The sequence below is a fragment of the Cervus elaphus genome, chromosome 23, assembly GCF_910594005.1.
Source record: "Cervus elaphus chromosome 23, mCerEla1.1, whole genome shotgun sequence".
Classification (NCBI taxonomy): Eukaryota; Metazoa; Chordata; class Mammalia; order Artiodactyla; family Cervidae; genus Cervus; species Cervus elaphus.
Window position 1 is genome coordinate 36632518 of NC_057837.1, and position 19715 is coordinate 36652232.

Here is a 19715-nt window from a genome sequence, read left to right on the forward strand (position 1 = left end):
GATTCTTTACCACTGAGCCTCCAGGGAAGCTGTAAGTCAGCTAGAGATGATTTAAAGTATATGGGAGGAGGTGTGTCAGTTATATGCAATACTCTGCCATTTTATATTAAGGACTTGAGCATCTGAAGATTTTGTTATCTTCAGTGTCTGGAACTGTATTCAATCCCCATACTGAGGAATGATTGTATGGAGGAACGGGAGGAAACTTTTTCTTGTAGATATCTACCAAAGTTTATAAGAAATTCATATTCTTCAGGAGAAAAATTAGAACTATTCCTTTTAAAATCAGAAATAAATGAAAAGTATTTTCTGTGATCACTTAAATTGCTTTTGTAATGGAGATCCTAATCAAAGTTATAAGAGAAGGGGATGAAGGAGTGGGGAAAAGATACAAAGCTGTCCTCCTTCACAAGGATGTGATTGTCCCCACAGAGCCAACTCCTCTACAGACTGTTAGTAGAGAGGGTAGTGCTGGGGTCTGACTGCAAGGTGCACACAAAAATCAGCTGGTTATAGTCTCCAGCAACCAACTGAAAATGAAATAGAGGGTTTTTTTTTTTTTTTACCCTGTTGATAATTGCAGCAAAAGCCGTGTTACCAAAGAAGAAATGCAACAGAAATGTTGGACTTACACACAAGACATTACGAGCCTTTACTGAACCATTTTAGAGAAGATACAGCAGGTAGAGAGCGATGCCCCGTTCCTGTGGGAAGACTCACAATTGTCAAGTTGCCATTTGTCTCCCCAGGATCTTATAGCTTTAGTTTATATAGACCAGCAAAGTGCCAATGAGAGCCAGCATCTCCTGATGCAGATAAGGGCGGGGGGTGGTGGGGTGGTGGTACCTTTTCTACCAGGGATCAAGGTTTGTCATGAAATCTCCATTGTGAAAATGGCCTGGTGTTGGTACAGGCATAGGGTAGAACCAAGGACACAGGAATTCCTGGTACAGACCTTCAAGTGCAGGGTCACCCTGGTTTATCCACATTAAAAAAGAGTGGATTTGGATCTCTAACTCACTTCATAATGAAAACCAGTGTTCAGTGGATTATAGATCCAAAAGTGAGAAGTAAAACTTGACAATTTGGGGGAGATGGGAGAGTATCATTCTATTTGTCATAAAAATAATGTGAAAATTTTGACTACATTAAAACTAAGAAATTCGGTTTGTCAGAGCAGCCCATGAATAAGTGAAAAGACAAGCCATAAATTGAGAGTTATAATACTTTTTAAAAAATGTATTTACTTTTGATTGGAGGATAATTGCTTTATAGAACTGTGTTGGTTTCTGCCATATATCAACATGAATCAGCCATAGGTATATAATACCTAAAATTGGCAAAGGTTTCACTTCCTAAAAATCTAAAGAACTACCTGTAAGAGGAATAAAAACAATTCAGTAGAAAATGGTAAAAGCAACAGAAATCCACTGGACCAGGAGACATAGTAAATGTAATTATCAGTAAGCATGGCTTGCAGATTCATAGCACAGTGAGGTAGCTGTTTGTTTACCCCATGAGACTGGCAAAAAAAGACGTCTGTTAAAAGGAAGTATTGGTTGAATATGTGGATGAACATTTTGCTAGTGGGGGTGTAACTAAATACCACCATTTTAGAAAGCAATTTGACATAAACTCATCAAGTTAAAAATAATTATACTCTGTGACCCAGCAGTTCTGTGTACCAGGAAATGTTTGCAGCATTCTTAGCAGCAGCAGAACTTGAAATAACTCAGAAACCCATTAAAAGAAAATGGATAATAATTTTGGCTTTCTTTGTACAATGAAGTATTATGCAGCAGCAAAAAAAAAAAAAAATCTAGATGTACAACAAAACGGGTGAATTTTCAAAACATAATGTTGGGTGTGGATGGAAAGTCCCAGAAAGTTACTTATAATCTGATATTATTTTGTGAGGTTCACAAACAAGCAAAACTGAACATGAACACTGTATTTGTGAAACATTCGCATGCAAGTTACAAGGAGTTTTTTTGTTTATTTAAGAGAGAAAATTTTGCTGGTTTGTTGGAAGATAAGGATCTTCAGGACCATGTGGGAAACTGCATTCCAGTTCTGATTTATTTTGATTGGTCTGTCACAGGGTCAGTGCTTAGCAGAATGATGTTTGGAAGATGTCATGCCCAGGTTCTTTTGTTTTTGAGGTGATGCACTTTGGCCGCCTTTAAAATCTTGGTGACCACAGTCATCCTGTCCTTATACTGTCGGGCAGGGCTCATGTTTAGTGTAACCCACTGGAACCATGTCTTCAGTGACTGCCCTTCTGTGATTTTCATCATGAATTTGGTGCGTCTTCATTTATAAATATGTGAGTCCAGTCTGACAAGTGGAGATGGTTGGTTTGGCCAAGTTCCCCTTCTAAGCGTGGTGGTTGCTGGCTTCATAGGATGAATGGGCCTGAAGAGATCTCCCAACTTTTGGTACTGGGGGATTTTTTTAAGACCTAGGATGCTTTGCTGTCTGTACTAAGTAAATATTCTGAGCAAATGCTGTGGTCCACTGCACTGATGCAGTTCCTAAGCCTCCTAAACCTGTACCCTGCATTAGTTTCTTATTGCTGCTGCAACAAATTACAACAATCTCATGGGCTTAAAGGAACACAAATTTATTCTTTCACAGTCTGGAGGCCAGAAGCCTCACTGAGCTAAGATTAAGGTGTCCACGGGGTGGTTTCTTCTGGACCCTCGAGGAGAGAATCCCATCACCTTTTCCAGCTTTTAGGTGCCGTCCTCTTCCCTGGGGCATGTATCACATGGCTTTTTTCCTCTTTGCTTCCATCATCACATGGCCTTCTGTCTAACATTTCTGCGTCCCAATTGTATGCACCCTGTGATTACCCTGGGCCCACGTGAATGATCCAGGTTAATGTTCTCTTTCAGTATCTGTAACTTAGGGCTTCCCTGTGGCTTGTTTGGGCATTTCAGTGGGATCTTGAGTAAGAGGGGTGATGAATTAGTGGACACAATTCACCATCTCTAAAATGGAAGCTCTTCTGTCCTGGAGTTGGGATTGTTGATGTTTCCATGTGAAATATTAAGTTGATGGGAAAATGATTCTTTTGCTTTTGCAGAGAGTTACCTTTGCGTCTCTTGAGATCTTGCTTCATTCAGGTTTCAGTATTAAACAATGCTTTCTTTTAATTGATTTGAGGGGAAGCTCAGCTCCATCTTTTAAAGTTCAGAGGTAAGATTTGACAGATTCAGCTCTGAAGATTGAATTGGATTGTATTTTGAATTGTGACTTGGAATTTGGAGGCCTAAACTAAACCAGTAATTCTATTTTAACCTCTACTGTTTAAAAATAATTAGATTTTATATTTATATACCATTTGGTATCTGAGATAGTTTTAAAGCTAGTAGAAAGGCATAAAAGGTTTATAGCTTCATTTCTATAAAGATGTTTTCATATATACCCTTTCAGTTCTAAGGACTTAATAGGGTGAAAATTTGGAAAAATAATCTTAGAAAATTGAGGGTTCTTTTTTTTTATTAGAAATAAATTACAGATACTTAAACTTACACTTCAAAAGTCTAGGACATTTAGCTTTGAGGTGGTTGGAAAATTTTGTTTTGGAACAAGATTAAAATGGTAATTTTGGTCTGAATTTCTCCAGCACACCCAGAGACCGTCTCCCTATAAGCAAAGTCATTTTAAGTTTTTGTTTCTTATTGACCAACAGGTATATTTGATTATTCATGCCTGCAAAGCCTCATGTATATTAGCAGCTTTGTGTTTTCTGCTTAAAAATGCTTTTTCATAGAAAGACAAACATTTTAGTTAACTCTGCCAAGAATAAGAGAGGAGTGGTTAGCTGTGTTTTATATAAAACTTAGAGGAGGAAGAAAATAATGCCTTTTTTTGTAGATGTGGTACACTTGCCTTTGATTTGCTACAATTGCAAATATAATTATTTAAGGGCATTAAAATATTCTGGCTGTGATGGCAGTAGAACAAGCTAATGGCTTTTTATGTTATTAAAGAAAGCAGAAAAATAGAAGAGCATTTTAGAACAGAAAAATGTGTAAAAAGAAAAAATATAAATTGAAAAACTTATGTGTGAGAGAAAGAACAGTTTTGAAACAGTGCAATAAATAAAAGAAGAAGATAAGAGCAGTCTTGGGCTGATGCCAGAGGCACTTGGTCTGGGACACTGTTATAAATTGCCTAGGTTTAAATGTACTAACATTTGCAGCAACAGGCCAGAGTGAAAGACATCAAAAGTCAGGACTCTGACAAAAATGTGAATAATGAGACATTAAGGGATGGAGCAAATTTAAATTTCATGGAATGCTGAAACCTGTTGTGTCTCTCTGCTTAACTCTTTAAAGTATACTTAGTCTTTTACTTGGTTTCCCTGGTGACTCAATTGGTAAAGAATCCACCGGCAATGCAGGAGATGCCGGGTCAATCCCTGGGTCAGGAAGGTCCCCTGGAGAAGGGAATGGCAACTCGCTCCAGTATTCTTGTCTGGGAAATCCCATGGACAGAGGAGCCTGGCAGGCTACAGTCCATGGGGCCGCAAGAATCAGACACGACTTAGCAACTAAACCACCACCAGTCTTTCACTTAAAGCTTCTCATCGCCGCTTTTCAGACCTGGAACACATGGCTTTATACAAAAGTACCACCTGGTTATGAGAGTAATAGGTATTAGGAACCAACTCGCCTGACAGTGCAGGAGGTGCTGGAGACACGTGTTCAGTCCTAGATTGAGACGATCCCCTGGAGAAGGGCATGACCTCCCACTCCAGTATTCTTGCCTAGAGAATTCCCATGGACAGAGAAGCCTGGTGGACTAGGCTCCTGGGGTCGCGAAGAGTCAGACATCACTCAAGTGACTTTGCATGCACGCGTGCACCACCTCGTTCTGAGAGTAATAGGTATCAGGAACCCCGGACCTGTGGTTTCCGGTCAAATGCTGGATCCCAAAGAAAGTGTGAGTAAGGTAGAAAATATTAACATTCTTTTTCTAGAGTCGAACAGTTCACTGTGGGTGGGACAGCCACAAAGAAATGTTAGCTTCTGCTTTCATTTACTACAGGCACGCAGAATTTTATATAGTGGCGATTTGATTCTCAAAGTGTGGTCTGCGGAACCCTGAGGGTCCTAGAGACTTTCAGGGGTCTGCAGGGTCAAAGTTGTTTTTGTAATAATATTATGATGTTATTTACTTTTTGTCACTGGGTTGACATTTGCATTGGTGGGTAAGAGTACCGGTGTGTCCCAGAAGTCAGGGCAGTGGTCCCACATGGTGCCAACTGGTCGTCATCACGTTCTTACTACTGCACACACACAGTAAGAAACAAATGTCAGTTTTAATTAAGAATGCGCTTGGTCAAGCAAAAAAAGATTAATTGCGTTAAATTACAACTATGGAGGATGTGTCTTTCTACCCTCAAGTTCTTGTAACACGAAAGATAGGAGATGTACTCAGAAGACCTTTGGATCAGAGCAGTTGTAGGATTGAGAACTAAGCCAGCTACCTGATACCATTTGCACCTCTCAGAATGACCAATACAGAAACTACATTTATTCAGATGAGGCGGTGTTTGGAAAACATTTTCTCAAATAATTGAAGTCAGCCTATCACTTCAGGGACGGCAATTCACCATAGTGTTGCCAATGATAAAATTCAAGCTTTCAAGCAGTTGCTAGAATTCTGAAGACCTGTGTTGGCCAACACCATGAGATTGGTGGTTATATTAGTGAATATGATTCTGTTGTTGTGCCATGAAATGTGTAAACATTTGGAAAACTTGTGTAACTCATTGAAGCACTGTTTTCCACATGAACAATGCCTGAAATCACAAAATTATACGTGGACAGAGGGCCATGTGGAGGGCAGAGGAGGTCCATAATTGTGATGGAATCTGGGAGGCTCATGGATATCGCCTCAAAGTTCATGTTGCAGCTCACCCCTAAACCCCTACCACCTGTAACCATCTCTCTGGCATTGAGTCCCAAGACTCTCCACAATCAGTGGAAATAATACAACTTCCTCCTCCCAGCTTGTGTGAGGCCTGATACTCTTCTTGTATTTCAACCAAAGTGACCTGTCCCAACACACTGAATGCAGAGGCACACTGGAGAATTCAGCTGCTTCAGCCAGAGTGGAAAGATATTGATAAATTTATAAAATAGTATAACTTCTTTCTAAAATTTTTACTCTGAAAATGTTTGCATTTCATGAAAAATGTTAACATAGTGGTTATTCTAAATAACTAAAAATTTAAAAATTCTTAGTTTTAATTTCACTGCTGCAAATATCAATGAAAAAGACCCACATAAGAGTCTGCTTCATATAAGAATCTGATGGTAAAGAATCTGCCTGCGATGCAGGAGACCCGGGTTTGATCCCTGGGTGGGGAAGATCCCCTGGAGGAGGGTATGCAACCCACTCTAGTATTCTTTCCTGGAGCATTCTGTGGACAAAGGAGCCTGGCAGGCTACAGCTCATGGGATCTCAAAGAGTTGGGACACGACTGAGCAAGTAACACGTTCACTTTCACTTGAAAGAACTCTTTGAGGCCCTCAGTGAATTTTAAGAGGACGAAGGGGATCTGATACGGAAAGTGTAAGATGGCAGTTGGTTGGAACCACTGTAAGCAGCACACTGAACAGCTCAGTGCAAACAAAAGACAGCTTCAATTTTTCTCCAGTCCTTGTACCAAGCCGTGTCACATTGAGACTAGCTTTCCTATCTCTCAAACACAGTTTCTTTCAAAGTCTATAACTTCCAAGACCTTTTCGGCTATTAAAGGACCAGTTTAAGGCTCCCTTGTCATATCAGATTTATATCTCTCCTCCTTCCTTCCCTAGGGCCAGCCAGGGGTAGCCAAGCTGATGGGGTGGGGTGGGCAGTATGTCGTTTCATCCCCTCAGCCCTCTATGCACGCGCGCACACACACACACACACACACACACACACACACACACAAAACTTCCCTCCCTCTTCTGCCCCATCACCCTCATCTGTCTCTCTCTCTCTCTGTCTCCCCTTGGGAGATGGCCTGGTTTACCCTTGGGAGGAGATCAAGTTTGGGAGTAAAAAAAAAGAGGTGGGGAAGGGACACTATTTTTTGCTTAATTGTCCACACTGTGGCTGCTTTTCAGACTGACACACTCCCTGGTATGTGTATCTCTTTGTGTTAAGTGCACAGAAGTTACATCTCTTCTGGGGCACAGTTGGTGTGATGGCGGCCTTTGCTGTGCCGTTGGCTGGGTTCCCAGCAAGGCAGCTCAAGCTACTACCTTCAATGGGGGCCCCTTACCCACCCAGGAAACCCAAATGTCATTGCAGACCAAGCGAGAGTGCGCCCACCACTCTCTAGATTTATTCTGCCATCTCTTCTCATTGCTCTCCATCCTCTGGTTGGATCGACACAAAGACTAAACCAACTAGTTGGCCACCTGAGGTGGAGAGTATCTTTCCAGTATCTGTTGTTATCTGTACTTCATTCTCCGTGAGGAATTCTCTTAGAGGATTGCTTCGCTAGGCTGAAGACTCCTTATTCCTAGTTTTCTCTTTTCCTGTCTTGATGAGATGATTTTTCTTTCTTTTGTCTTCTTTTGTATAGAATTACATACACACACATACTCTCTACATGCACACACAGGGAAGGGACAGATGGGACAGTAGCCATGGTCGATGCTTATATTTCAACCGCCTCTACAGCTCTCGACAGATACATTTCTAATCGTTGGATATTTTCTTAGACTGTGGACTTAACTGGCTTCCCAGGTGGCTTCCAACAGTTAGTGGTAAGGACACACCTGCCATTGCAGGAGACATAAGAGATGGGGGTTTGATCCCTAGGTTGGGAAGATCTCCTGGAGAAGGGCATGGCAACTCACTCCAGTATTCTTGCCTGGAGAATCCCATGGACAGAGAACCCTGTCAGGCTACAATCCATAAGATTGCAAAGAGTCGGACATGGCTGAAGTGACAGCATGCATGTGGACTTAACACTTTTTCTTCAGCTCTGGGCACTAGACATCAGTTTGGAAGCAAGAAGGAAAAAAAATCACATCATCCCTTTAAACTATGATCTTAGAATGTTACTGGCTAGCTGGGATTTCAAGATTCATAGATCCCTTTATCATGAATAATAACAACTTTAGAGCTTCTGTTTTATGAGAGGTATTGGACTAGGAGTGAAGGATATAGTAGGAACTCTAGGGACATTGCCCTTAGTTTATGGATTTCATTATCTCATGGGGACAGGTGCGAGCCGATAGAGAAACTGTCAGCGAATCTGAAATCTGGTAAGGGTGATGATCAAAAAAGGGGGGACTCTCAGGACAGATAATGGGGGGTGCTAACTTGAGTGGGTGGGACCGTCAGGGACTGTGTTTTTGTATAAGTGAGATTTGAGCTGAGACCCAAAGCTGTGTGTGGGCACCCGCATAGCTCAGCAGCATTGCTGGCAGAGTGAATGCCCTGATGGAGGAGGCGGCCCGGGGGGTGAGGAACTGGCTTAAGTCCCTGTGGTTGGCACTTGTTGAGGGCACAGCTCCAGCTGGAAGCAGGTAGGGGCTGGACCATGCAGGAGCCCAGCTACCTTGAATTTCAAGGTGCATTGGCAGCCTACACTTAATCTCAAGTGCAGTGTCAAAGCATAGACAGATCTGGGTGAGGAAGTGACAACTAATTTATGATTGCTGGGTGTTTCTACTGTGAGTGAAGTCTGGATTCTAACACTCGCTTTCCATATAGTCACGTTGGAATGTACTGCCCTCTCTTTACCAGATCCTAGCTCATCTCAAAACTATGTGTTTCCTCATCAACTTCAACAGAACTTGGGGTTGTGGGCAAAGGGTCTTTAAACTCCCAGAGGGAGATGAGAGTCAATCATGATGGCTAGTTTGGTGTGGTCTCTGAAGTAATTCTGGTGGCGACTGTCCTCTTCCAAGAACCCTTCCATCTAGCACTTAAACTCTTTTCTGTGTGAAGAGTTTGTCCTTTCTTCTTCCCAAAGACAGGACTTTGTCTTTTGGGAATAGGGCATCTAGGGTGATGCTTGCTTTACACGGGTCCTTTTTTCACATGGGGACAAATGTGCCTATCTACATTTTTCATCCCAGACCACATTCTGCCAGGAAATCCCATGGCTCTTGTGCTCTCTCCACCATTTGCTACTTGCTGTGGTCAAATTTAACGTCTGCCTTTTCTGTGTTCACCCAGGCTTTCTTAACCCTGTGGCCACTGCCTTCATTCAAGTCCATTTATTCTTTTACTTTGTTTTTGAAGACATGTTGGGATAGGGGATGGCATTTAATCAGAAACGTGTATTTTCTGCTTGCACCGAGGTGGTAATTTTGCTTCGATGTTTTATCTTTAAGCATTAACTGTATCTTATGTGTGTGTGATGTGATATTGTCAAGGAGAAACTAGTGTGTCCTCTCCTTGGAATGTTAATGGAGGGTCTGAGGGAAAATCAGGGCATACACTATCATTTTGGGGGGTATTTCCTATTTTCTAGAGACAGCATGAAGCTCTTTTAATGGTTACTTTACTTTTCACAATACCCCTATGTCATAGGTTTTAGGGCTTCCCAAGTTGCTCAGCGGTAACTAATCCACCTGCAATGCAGGAAACCCAGGTTGGATCCCTGGACTGGGAAGATCCCCTGGAGAAGGAAATGGCAAGCCACTCCAGTTTTCTTGCCTGGGGAAATCCCATGGACAGAGGAGCCTGGTGGGCTGCAGTCCGTGGGGTCACAAAGAGTTGGACACAACTTTGCCACTAAACAACAACAATAGTAGGTGCTACAGGTACTATTATTATGTGTTCTGAAGGCTGGAAGTCCAGGATCAATGCTGCAGCAGATTTGAGGTCTGGTGAGGGCCTGCTTCCTGGATCGTAAACATCCCTCATTTTGTTCTGTGTCCTCCCCTGTGGACTGGGGAAGGAGGGGAAGGGACCCTCTGGGGTCTCTTTTATTAGAGCACTAACCTGTTTCAGGGGATCTCTGCTCTGCTGACCTGATCACCCCCTATAGGCCCACCTCCTGGTAACATCACATTAGGGGAATAAGCGGCAACATATGAAACATGAAGACTTTCTTTTAGAGCTGTAATGACAGTGCTTTCATGTTAACATGTAAACTCCAAGTAAGCCTAGAACATAATTATTGCTACTTGTACACTGAGACCTGTCCCAGTTCCATGACCTTACATTACCCCATCTGCCATTCGTGATACCATCTTCCATCTCTCTGATGAACATTTAGCAGTTCCTGGCTTTTCAATTATTATTGAAATAACAGATCTTTTTTTAATGGCAAATCTGATCATTTCACTATGAGGGGAAGAATGAACGAGGTATGTACAAATATTGGATGGTTTATATACTTCTGGAATGAATAACTCAAGTTCAGTTTTTGTTGAATCACTAACACATTCCAAAGACACTTTAATGCCCTGGCTACTCCCTCTAGAATATTGTTCTGGGAACTAAAGGAATCCGATCTGCCGAGAAAGTTCTGGGAAGTAATTTCAAATAGAAGCACTACATAGTCAACCAAAATCAAGTTTGTTGCTTTTTATAATTTATCTTAAGCCTAAAAACTTTTTTTGGTATTTACAACCACTTTATCCCATGTCCCTTATAAGAATCTTTGTAGCAATGTTGCCAGCATCCTGGCCTGAATTGCAGGCAAAGTAGCAGGGGCTCCCCTCTCCCTCTTCTGTCTGTGTCCCAGGAATGGTTACAGGCTTAAAGTTCTGCTTTTTAGCTGTGCTTATAAGCACAAGCATACTCATAAACTCATGTCACAGAGAACAACAGTCTGAAGACAAACATAAGGATCTCTTCTTCAACCATCAAAAAGTTAATTCAAATTAAATGAACTATTCTTTTCAACTTAAAAAAAAAAAACCAAACCATTAAGATCAGGTAGAAACACTGACCAAAATGGATCTCACTGGCCAAATGAACCTAATTACTCATGAAAGTTCAAATATAAAGGTACCTAGAATCTCCTCCTGGAAGCAAAAAGTGATTTTTCCCCCTCACTTTTCTAATAATATTGCACAGGGGTACCGGATGCTACCTTATTAGATGCCAGAATTAATTTATATTACTGACCCAGTCTTGTAATTCTTACAAGAAGTTCTTCGAAGTTCTGGGTAAGAATTGCAAGCTTTTGAAAAATACATTACTGAGCTTGTAAGAAAGAAAGGAAAATCACTTGTTTTAGAAATGAGGTGGAAACTGAATGCTCTACAGGTAACTGGCTGTTGAGCTTCAGTTGTGTCTGTGATGAGGGGAATGGCCAGAGGTGGGGTCGGGGGCCACTGTCTTGACTTTGGGGCTACAGGAAATATTGAGAAACAGAGAAAATGGTTACTCTGTTAGTGAATGGGCAGGGGAGGAAAATTCCGAGTCCCTTTCTAGGGAGAGGGTGCGGAATCTGATCTGACTCTTCTTGGGATTAGGTAGGAACAGAAGAAAGTCTAATTTAAGAATTATAACCATGAGTTGGTTGGTCCATGGCTTGGGGTTTGAGTTTTTTACCTACAAAATCCAAGAGCCCTGGACTGTGAAGTTAAGCAGAGGGGCTAGTGATGGTTCTACGTCACCTATCGGAAGCAAATAAAAAATATTTCTGTAAAGGTATACCTTTTACCTAGGGCTTTTTTGTATAACACCCAACTGAAGACTTCTAACAACCCTCAATTACAGAGCATTTGAGAATACAGTTTATCTTCAGCATCTAGTCAGCAGACACCACCAACAGCAAGATTAAAACCTAATCACTCTATATAATCAATGTCGTGTAGCCTATAAAATAAGTACATTTAAAGTGATATTAGTCACAAAAGAAGGTCTCGATCATAATAACTTGTGGTAGGAAAAGAGAACAGAAAGATCTGTCAAATTCTTTGAACTATAGAAATAAAAAGTATAGTCATTAAAAAAAAAAATCACCCAAAAAACTCTGTGTCTAGGTTCATCAGAGATTAGACAAGGCTTAAGGGAGCAAAGTAAAAGGGAAGTTAGATCACAGGAAAACTCCCAGGATGCAGAGAGAGAATGAAATTAAGACATACCTACTTGGTTCTTCTTTGATTATAGGCTCCAAAAAGCTTTGTATAAGAATAAAGGGCTAAGAAGTTTGGTCTTACTAAATATTGAGAGTGTGGATCAAAAGTACAAACACCAAATAAGAAATGGTAACAAGAGTAAAACTATGGAGTAAATTCAAAGACTTCTAAGAGACTATTTTGTGTGAGTGACTTCAGATAATTTTTTTTAAAGCCAGACAAAAATGGGTAACTTTCTAGGGAATAGTATTTTCTGCACCTACTAGGACACATAGAAACATCTAATTGGAGAAATATTAACAATTAACAAAGCAGAGGAAATAACATATCAAAATACCAGAGTCAGCTGGTTTCTCAGGGGAGCACCATCAAATATTTAAGAAAGATATCACTCCGCTGGTATTTAGATGTTTCCAGAGCACATAAAGGGAGAAAGCTTCCATAGTTTCAAAATAATCAAAAAAGTGTAGCATTGATATCAAAGACCCAGTAGGGACCAACAGAAGTACCTGTATTAGTTATGAATATTGGTGCAGAAATTCTAAATAAAGTATTGGTCAGTGGAATTCTCCACTGATTGAAAGAACAATATGTTGTAACACATGAAGTTCATGGTGGGAATACAGGGATGGGTTGGTGTTTGGAAACCTCTAATGAGAACGCAGATTAATTGGTCAGATAGGAAAAACAGTATGTATATACTATAAAACATTTTGTGGATTTGAGCATTCATTCTCTAAAAACACTCTTAAAAATGTAGAGCGTGTAGATACTGATTTCACAAGATAGTGTCTATGGCGCTGGAAAGCCAAAGTTTATCACCTTAAAAGCAAGAATAAAACAAGCATTCAACTCTCATCAGTTTTATAACTTTTTTTTTTTTTTTTAATCTGGAGGTGTCAGCCAAGAAAATCAGCCCTAAGAGGGAGACAAGGCATGTGAGATTCAGAGGAGGACGTGCAGTTAGCACCACCTCTGCTCTTTGTTGTTTTCTTGTTTTCTTAGTTTTAAATTCACAACTTCTCTTTCTCATCCCTTTTTTTCTCTTGAGCTAAAGTTTTTTTTTTTTTCCCTTTTGGAGAAAGGTTAAATTATTAGTTTTAAAAGAGGGTCTCAGCCATTAGCATACTTTCATTTTAAAAAATGTTTGCACAATATTATGTGTAATTCTTGGCTGTCATTGTGACCAGTGGGTCTTCTTTTAATACCGAATTCCCTTCTCTCTGTGTTTTGAATAAAGGAGGGGGATAGGGGTGGGTGTGCACACACGTGCATGCAAGTAGTGTCTGTGTGCAAACACGTGCCACTTTCGGATGAGTACTATGATTGAACACAGCAGATTCAAACTACCGTGTAGTTCTTTTCGGTGCTTTTAAATACTCATAATAGAAGGCAAGGAAAGGATTTTACAGCTTTGATTTATTTACTATCATTCAGATAACCTCGGTTGTGTATGGCAGTTTACCTCTACATGTCATTGAGACGTTATTTAAAACAAATGATTGCATCGAGACTAGTCAGGCTTTATTTACTGAAGCTTATTTAAGGAAGTTTCTACTGTACATGTACCAAAGTGAGAATATTGGCACCAGATTTCCTTATAAACGTTGAACATTTATTTTCAAGATGTGAATGTAAATAAAGGTACTTAGAGCTTTCCTATAAGACTTAGTTACATCTAGAAATGATTTTTATTTTAAATGACTTCTCTTCTGTTTAGAAACATAATTATAGAAAACAAGCCCTTATGAGCACTATTTAATGGAGCATAAATGTATATATGTTTTGAATTGTCCTTTTTTCTTAATAGTGTATTGTAAACATTTTAACACATGCCACTCCTTTTTAGGATTTTTTAAAAAATAATTGCATATATTTTTATTGTATGAAATTAATGGAACCAGAGTTTCCTCTTCTCTCCAGACAGTTTTTTTAACCCCTAGCTTCTTTCTATCTTCAGTTTCCTCCATTTTTGCTCTCTTATTCTTCAAGGGAGAAAAACGAAGTACACTTTTATTATGCAGTTGAATCTGCAAAAGGAAATGTTTAATTAAAATAAATGAGATTTTGCAGATTTGGTGACCTATTGTATTTAGTAAGGGATGCTGTTTGTCTTATTGCTAAAAGACATCTTGGATTATTTATCTGTCTTTTGGATTCCAGAATGTTACCCCTCAGGGGAACGTGCCAAACTATATATCAGCGTGAACTTTTTCTGGGGCATTACAGAGTGAATAATATAAAATGATGCTATGTTATCTAATATAAAAGCCACTGGTCACAGGAATTTTTAAATGAAAATTGAAAGTTCAGCTCCTCGGGTCCATAGGCCGTGCTCAGTCCAGGAACCCCATGGCTAGTGACTCAGCTACTGGGCAGGCAGGGCAGGTCCAGCCTCAGAATGTTTCCTTGTGAACCTTGGGGTCACGTCTGTACATATTACCTGTTTGTGTATTAGAGTTTTTACATCAGTTTGGTTTTAAAGTTTTGTTCTAGTATACTGGGCTTCCCTAGTGGCTCAGTGGTAAAGAATCTGCCTGCAACGGAGGAGATGTTGGTTTGATCCCTGGCTTAGGAAGATCCCCTGGAGTAGAAAATGGCAACCCACTCCAGTATTCTTATTTGGGAAATCCCATGGACAGAGAAGCCTGGCAGGCTTCAATCCAAGGGGTTGCAAAGAGTGACCACGACTGAGCTACTGAATAACAGCAATTATAAATACTAGTAAAAAAACAGAATTTCAATATGTTTGGAGACAGTGAACAGTTCAAAATTATTTAGAGTAATTTTTACTTTGCTAACCAACTTAATTTTTAAAATTATGTATTGAAGTAGCATACCTTTGAACAGAGAGTTTCCAGTATCTGGAAATTCTAGGAGGACATTTAAAATATTGTTGGTATAGTACGGAGTCCAGGGATGGGCAGGGAAGGATGGACTCTTACACCCTTGGGTGAGGATCTAGAGAGGATGACATGAGAAGAGGAAGCTGTTTTTAAAGACACTCAGAAGAAGCAAATTAAATGGAGAAATAAAGCATTTATTTGGGGCATGTAATTTTAGGTTTTAGTTATAGTAGTTTGATAAATTTAGAAAAATGAGCAACCAGAAGAAAGGAAAAACCAAGGGGGAGGGGTGGATGGGAACTGTCAGTCATCCTGTTGTCATTGGCAATAGCCATTGTGATTTGTCACCTCTCTATCCAGCCTCCTTTCTGTCATATTCACTCAGCTGTGAATGAGGTCAGTGGAGAATGTAGATGAGATGTTAGTCTGAGACAGACTAGTGGAGTGATTAAGTGCTCTGATGCTGAGCCAGATGGCCTGAGTTTTAAATCCCAGCTCCTCCATTTACTATTTGTGGGACCACAGCCAGTCATTTAACTGTGTATCTGTTTATCTGTAAGACGGTGCTGTCTACCTTTCAATGTTCTTGTGAGGGTCATGGAATTAAAATCTAAACTCATTGAAGCCCGTATTATTAAGAGTACTAACGACTAGTCTGAGGTAGTACAGGCATACGGTGAAAGCCTGATTTGGATAAGCCTTGGGGGTTTATTGTTGCTGGAAGGCAGGATGCTTGAACAGGTAACTGCAATACAGTTAGATGAGTTTTGTGAGCAAGGAAATTTAGGATTCTATGATAGTATCTGTTTAAGTGACCTAATTCTTGATAATTATTTAAGCAAAATTAGTTTAACTTTTAGGATGGTTGGTTTTTATTTTAGAGTATACTTTAATAGTTTCTTCAAATGAACTATTACTTGTTTCATAGCTTGTATTCTCTAAAATTTGTTTATTTTCATAATATGATAAAAGTTGCAAGTTTCCAACATGTTAAATAAGAACGTTACCTTGATCATTCTGGTAATATCATAAGTGTCAAAACTCTTTCCCTGATGCTCTGCATTGCGGTTGCCAACAAGGTAAGAGAATCCTCTCTTAGAAATAGCATCTGGCTAATCAAAATAAAATCTGTCTTCCAGACTTTTTACGAGAGTTTGCTTAGTTTCAAGCATAATTAAGAGAGTATTTTACTTGATACCTATTAAAAACAGGAAATCATGAGATACAACCGTTTTTCATATATAAGTGGGGGAGCAATCACCTCAAATGTAAATACAAAGAGGCTAAAGTATATTTTCAAGCATAAAAATGTAAAGGCACCCATGTAAGATCTGAAATAGATTACACTTAGGTGCCGAGAGTTATACATTTTTCAAAGCACCTTTCGTTTCTTAACATCTTTCTGCTTGTGTTTTTTAATTTTTATTAACTATCATTCTAGATTTTTTTTTAAAGGAACTCAGTTTGTCTTATAACGCATGAAAATATATTCTTTTATGTTCCTGGGGTAATGGTGATGGGAAATGAAGAATAAAATTATCCTGTTTTAAGAGAATTTTACTGGTTTTCCAAAATGAAAAACTGAAGCTGAATAGTTATGAGAGATGTCTCTAGTTATGAGAAATCCCTTTGTTTTGTAGAAGTTTGAATGGGTGCAGGGAAAAAAAAATGAGGAGTGAAGGAGCATTGTGCTGGGTGAGATGTCCTCCTGGAGGGCTGGCCCTTAGTCTGCATGTCGCCTGGGTCTTCGTTCTGGGCCGTTATTACACACCAACTGTCAGGATGTGGCTGCCAGTTTCTTGCTTTGCTTTTTATCATAATTTATGTTTTTAGCAGGAATATAACCTACGACCACTGCTCGAAGTATTGAAGCAATTATGTTTTAGAAATTAAAGATTTTATAAAACTAATGGCTATTTGGGGGGAACAAAGATTTCATTTTCGCATGAGTTCTGTGTCACGATGATCTGACCCCCCAGTTTGACTTCATGTTACAAACATGGAAGCGTCGTACTAGATGAATTATGCACACCTATTGTCACTGTGGATTTATAGAAACATGTTTGTCTCGAATGTTCAGTAGACCAGTTTCTATTGAAATGATCAGAATGTGTAAATGTCTCAGGTGGTTCGCTAGCAGGTGAACTTATATTCGTGTGCCTTTCTTCCAGATTCATGAGAAACTTCACTACTACGAGAAGCAGAACCCGGTGCCCATTCTCCAGGGCGCGGCAGCCTTGGCCGATGATGTAAGTGTCCCTCCCCAGCTCAGGGGGACTGGTCCTCCGCGGCCCCCGGGGCAGGACTCATCCTAGTGCAGAGAGATGCGTGTGCTCTGGGACTGAAAACTGAAAGAAGATGCAGATGTCTCTACAAGGCCTGAGTTTACCACTGAGTTTGCACTGACACTAGGCTGGTTTTCCTTCACTTTCCTATCTTAAAGATTTTGCATGGCGCTGCCCTCTGGTCCTGCCTTGGTAACTACAGAATAGAAATTTTAGGCTGTGCCTCTGTGGAGAGAGATGCTATCAGCTGTCACTGTCTGAGAACGTCCCAGGCAAGAGAAATGCTTTGGAGAAATAGAGACAAATGAGATGGCTCTATTGCTGACAGTCCTGAAAACGACAGATGCTAGCATAGGAATGAGGCGGATGAAATACATAAAAAGACAGGGTTGTTTTTAAAATGGATTATAAAGCATGGTAATGATTTATGGATGTGAGACCTTTCCAAATTACCTTCATAACCAAAAAATAAATTTGAGCTGCAGTTGGCATTGATGGAGTAGTTAATTTCCTGTAGCTATAATTTTATTTTAAATGTGGGACAGGGAACTAACTTGCTGTTTCTTACTGTTAACTTTCGGACTCAGATGAATTGAGCACAGACCTGGATAAACTGAAGGGGACACTTAAGCTGGACAAGAAGCACATGTGGTGTGGAAGCTGGTTTTAGTGACACCCTTCAGCCTGCTGTTTTTTAATGTTTTAAGTGACTATGATAAAACAAACTATAGTTTGGTTTAGTAAGAGATTAGAGCTATAAGTATAATAATTAAAAACACAAAAACTAACCATCTTCAGAGGTTGATTTTCTTTGTTAGTACCGTGTATTCTAGTTTAGAAAATAAAGCTTGTATAGTGAATCTTCAAGTTGTATATTTTCTGTTTAGTTCCCAAACATTTTTTTCTTCCATTTGTAGCTACAAAGATTACAAATTACAAAGATGTTGCAATATACATGTTTTGTGAAGAAGCTTACCTCTGCGTTGCAGAACCTAAACACATGATACTTGGGAAAACCTTGAAAACCGGTTTTAAAACATTTACTGTTGAGGGTTTGGGGAAATATTTATTATAAAACAATGTAATTGAGGCCCAATCATGTTACAACATATTGCACTATTTTTAAAATAGAGATTTTTGTGTAAATACAATCTTAGCATTTTGTAATTCAGAAGTGTATTTAAATGTTTAAAAGTGCAAAAAGCCCTTTGTGTCTTTTTGTAAATTAAAAAGTTTGTAAAATTATTACCTTGAGAAAGGAAAAGTACCTTTTGAAATATATTCAGTGAATATATCAATTTTATCTGGTTTTATTTTCTGTGTATAATTTATTATTACACCCCTCATTTAGAGGAAAGTCCTTTCCAGAGATAAGAACAATTATTTTTAGCTTGCTGGAAACTATAGGGACAAATGGAAATTTGATGCAGTGTTTTGAGAAGGGTTTTTAAATGAAAATATATGTACATATTTTGCATTCTGTGCTGCATTTTTCGTATTTTGAATTTTTTTTTTTTCCTATTTGAATCTTGCTTTTCTTCTTATGAAAATGTTATGATCCTTCTTAGAGCCTAAGATTGCATAGATATTTTGATTAAAAAGGCCCTCTTAATGAAGAATACCAGCTAGGGTCCAAGCTCTGCTCCTTTCTCTAGCTGGAAGCGGCCAATGGGAATTTATAATCTTGGTCAGAGAACAGTCAGGATTTGTGGGACCAGCATAGTTGTCAAGCTATTATAAGTCATTTTATGATTAACCTATTTTATATGTAACAGACTGTGTAGGTAAACATAATAAAAGTTTCAGATCATTTGCTCTTTTAGGGGCATTCTCATTCTTTTTACCCCAGCTCTAAACAGCAAGCTACTGTGGGTTTTTGGAAACCCTGTAGATTTCACCACCTCATTCAGAAGTTCTTTTCTCTGTTTTTTTTTCCTTTTTTTCTCTTTACGGTGTCAACGCTTGATCCAGTCCTTTTTACAAGTGGTCCTTTGTCTGCATGCAAAGGACCATTTTGCAGATGAAGTGCTGGGGTTTGCCCTCATTGCAATAAATCAGAAAGGGATCTGGCTGATAGGATTTCTTGAGTTGTACTCAGTGAGAGCCGGCTCTGAAAGCAGGGCTACTAACAGCCTCAAAAGAAGAGCAGTGATTGATAGTCTGTTTTCTTTCTTGCTGACTTGAGCTTAATCACTGGAAAGTAGCAAGATAGCCTCTCAGTTGTCACAGGTGGAGCACACCCTGTTCTCACTAACTGTTCTTCATGTTGATGTGATCTCCCATGCAGCTGGCGGAGGAGCTTCAGAACAAGCCATTAAACAGTGAGATCAGAGAGCTGTTGAAGCTACTGTCAAAACCCAACGTGAAGGTGAGGACGTGTGACACCCATAATAAATATCTCCAAAAAGGGCCACTTTCTGGGACTTCAGATGAATTTTGTTTCAACCCTCAATTTTCAAGTAAATGTGTTTTTGAATAGTGCACAGTATTTTAATCACTTTAATCCCATTAAGGAAGAA

The 19715-nt window shown here is 39.5% G+C and overlaps 1 protein-coding gene across 4 annotated transcripts in view; it reads left to right on the forward strand.

The window, feature by feature from the left end:
* The window catches only part of MPP7 (MAGUK p55 scaffold protein 7), a 215425-nt gene that overhangs the window by 118393 nt on the left and 77317 nt on the right, over positions 1–19715 (forward strand). For all 4 annotated transcript variants that reach the window (XM_043883946.1, XM_043883945.1, XM_043883948.1 and 1 more), the window contains 2 exons: positions 17083–17160; positions 19484–19564. In XM_043883946.1, the coding sequence (XP_043739881.1) occupies positions 17083–17160; positions 19484–19564 (159 nt within the window). The remainder of the gene's footprint in view (positions 1–17082; positions 17161–19483; positions 19565–19715) is intronic.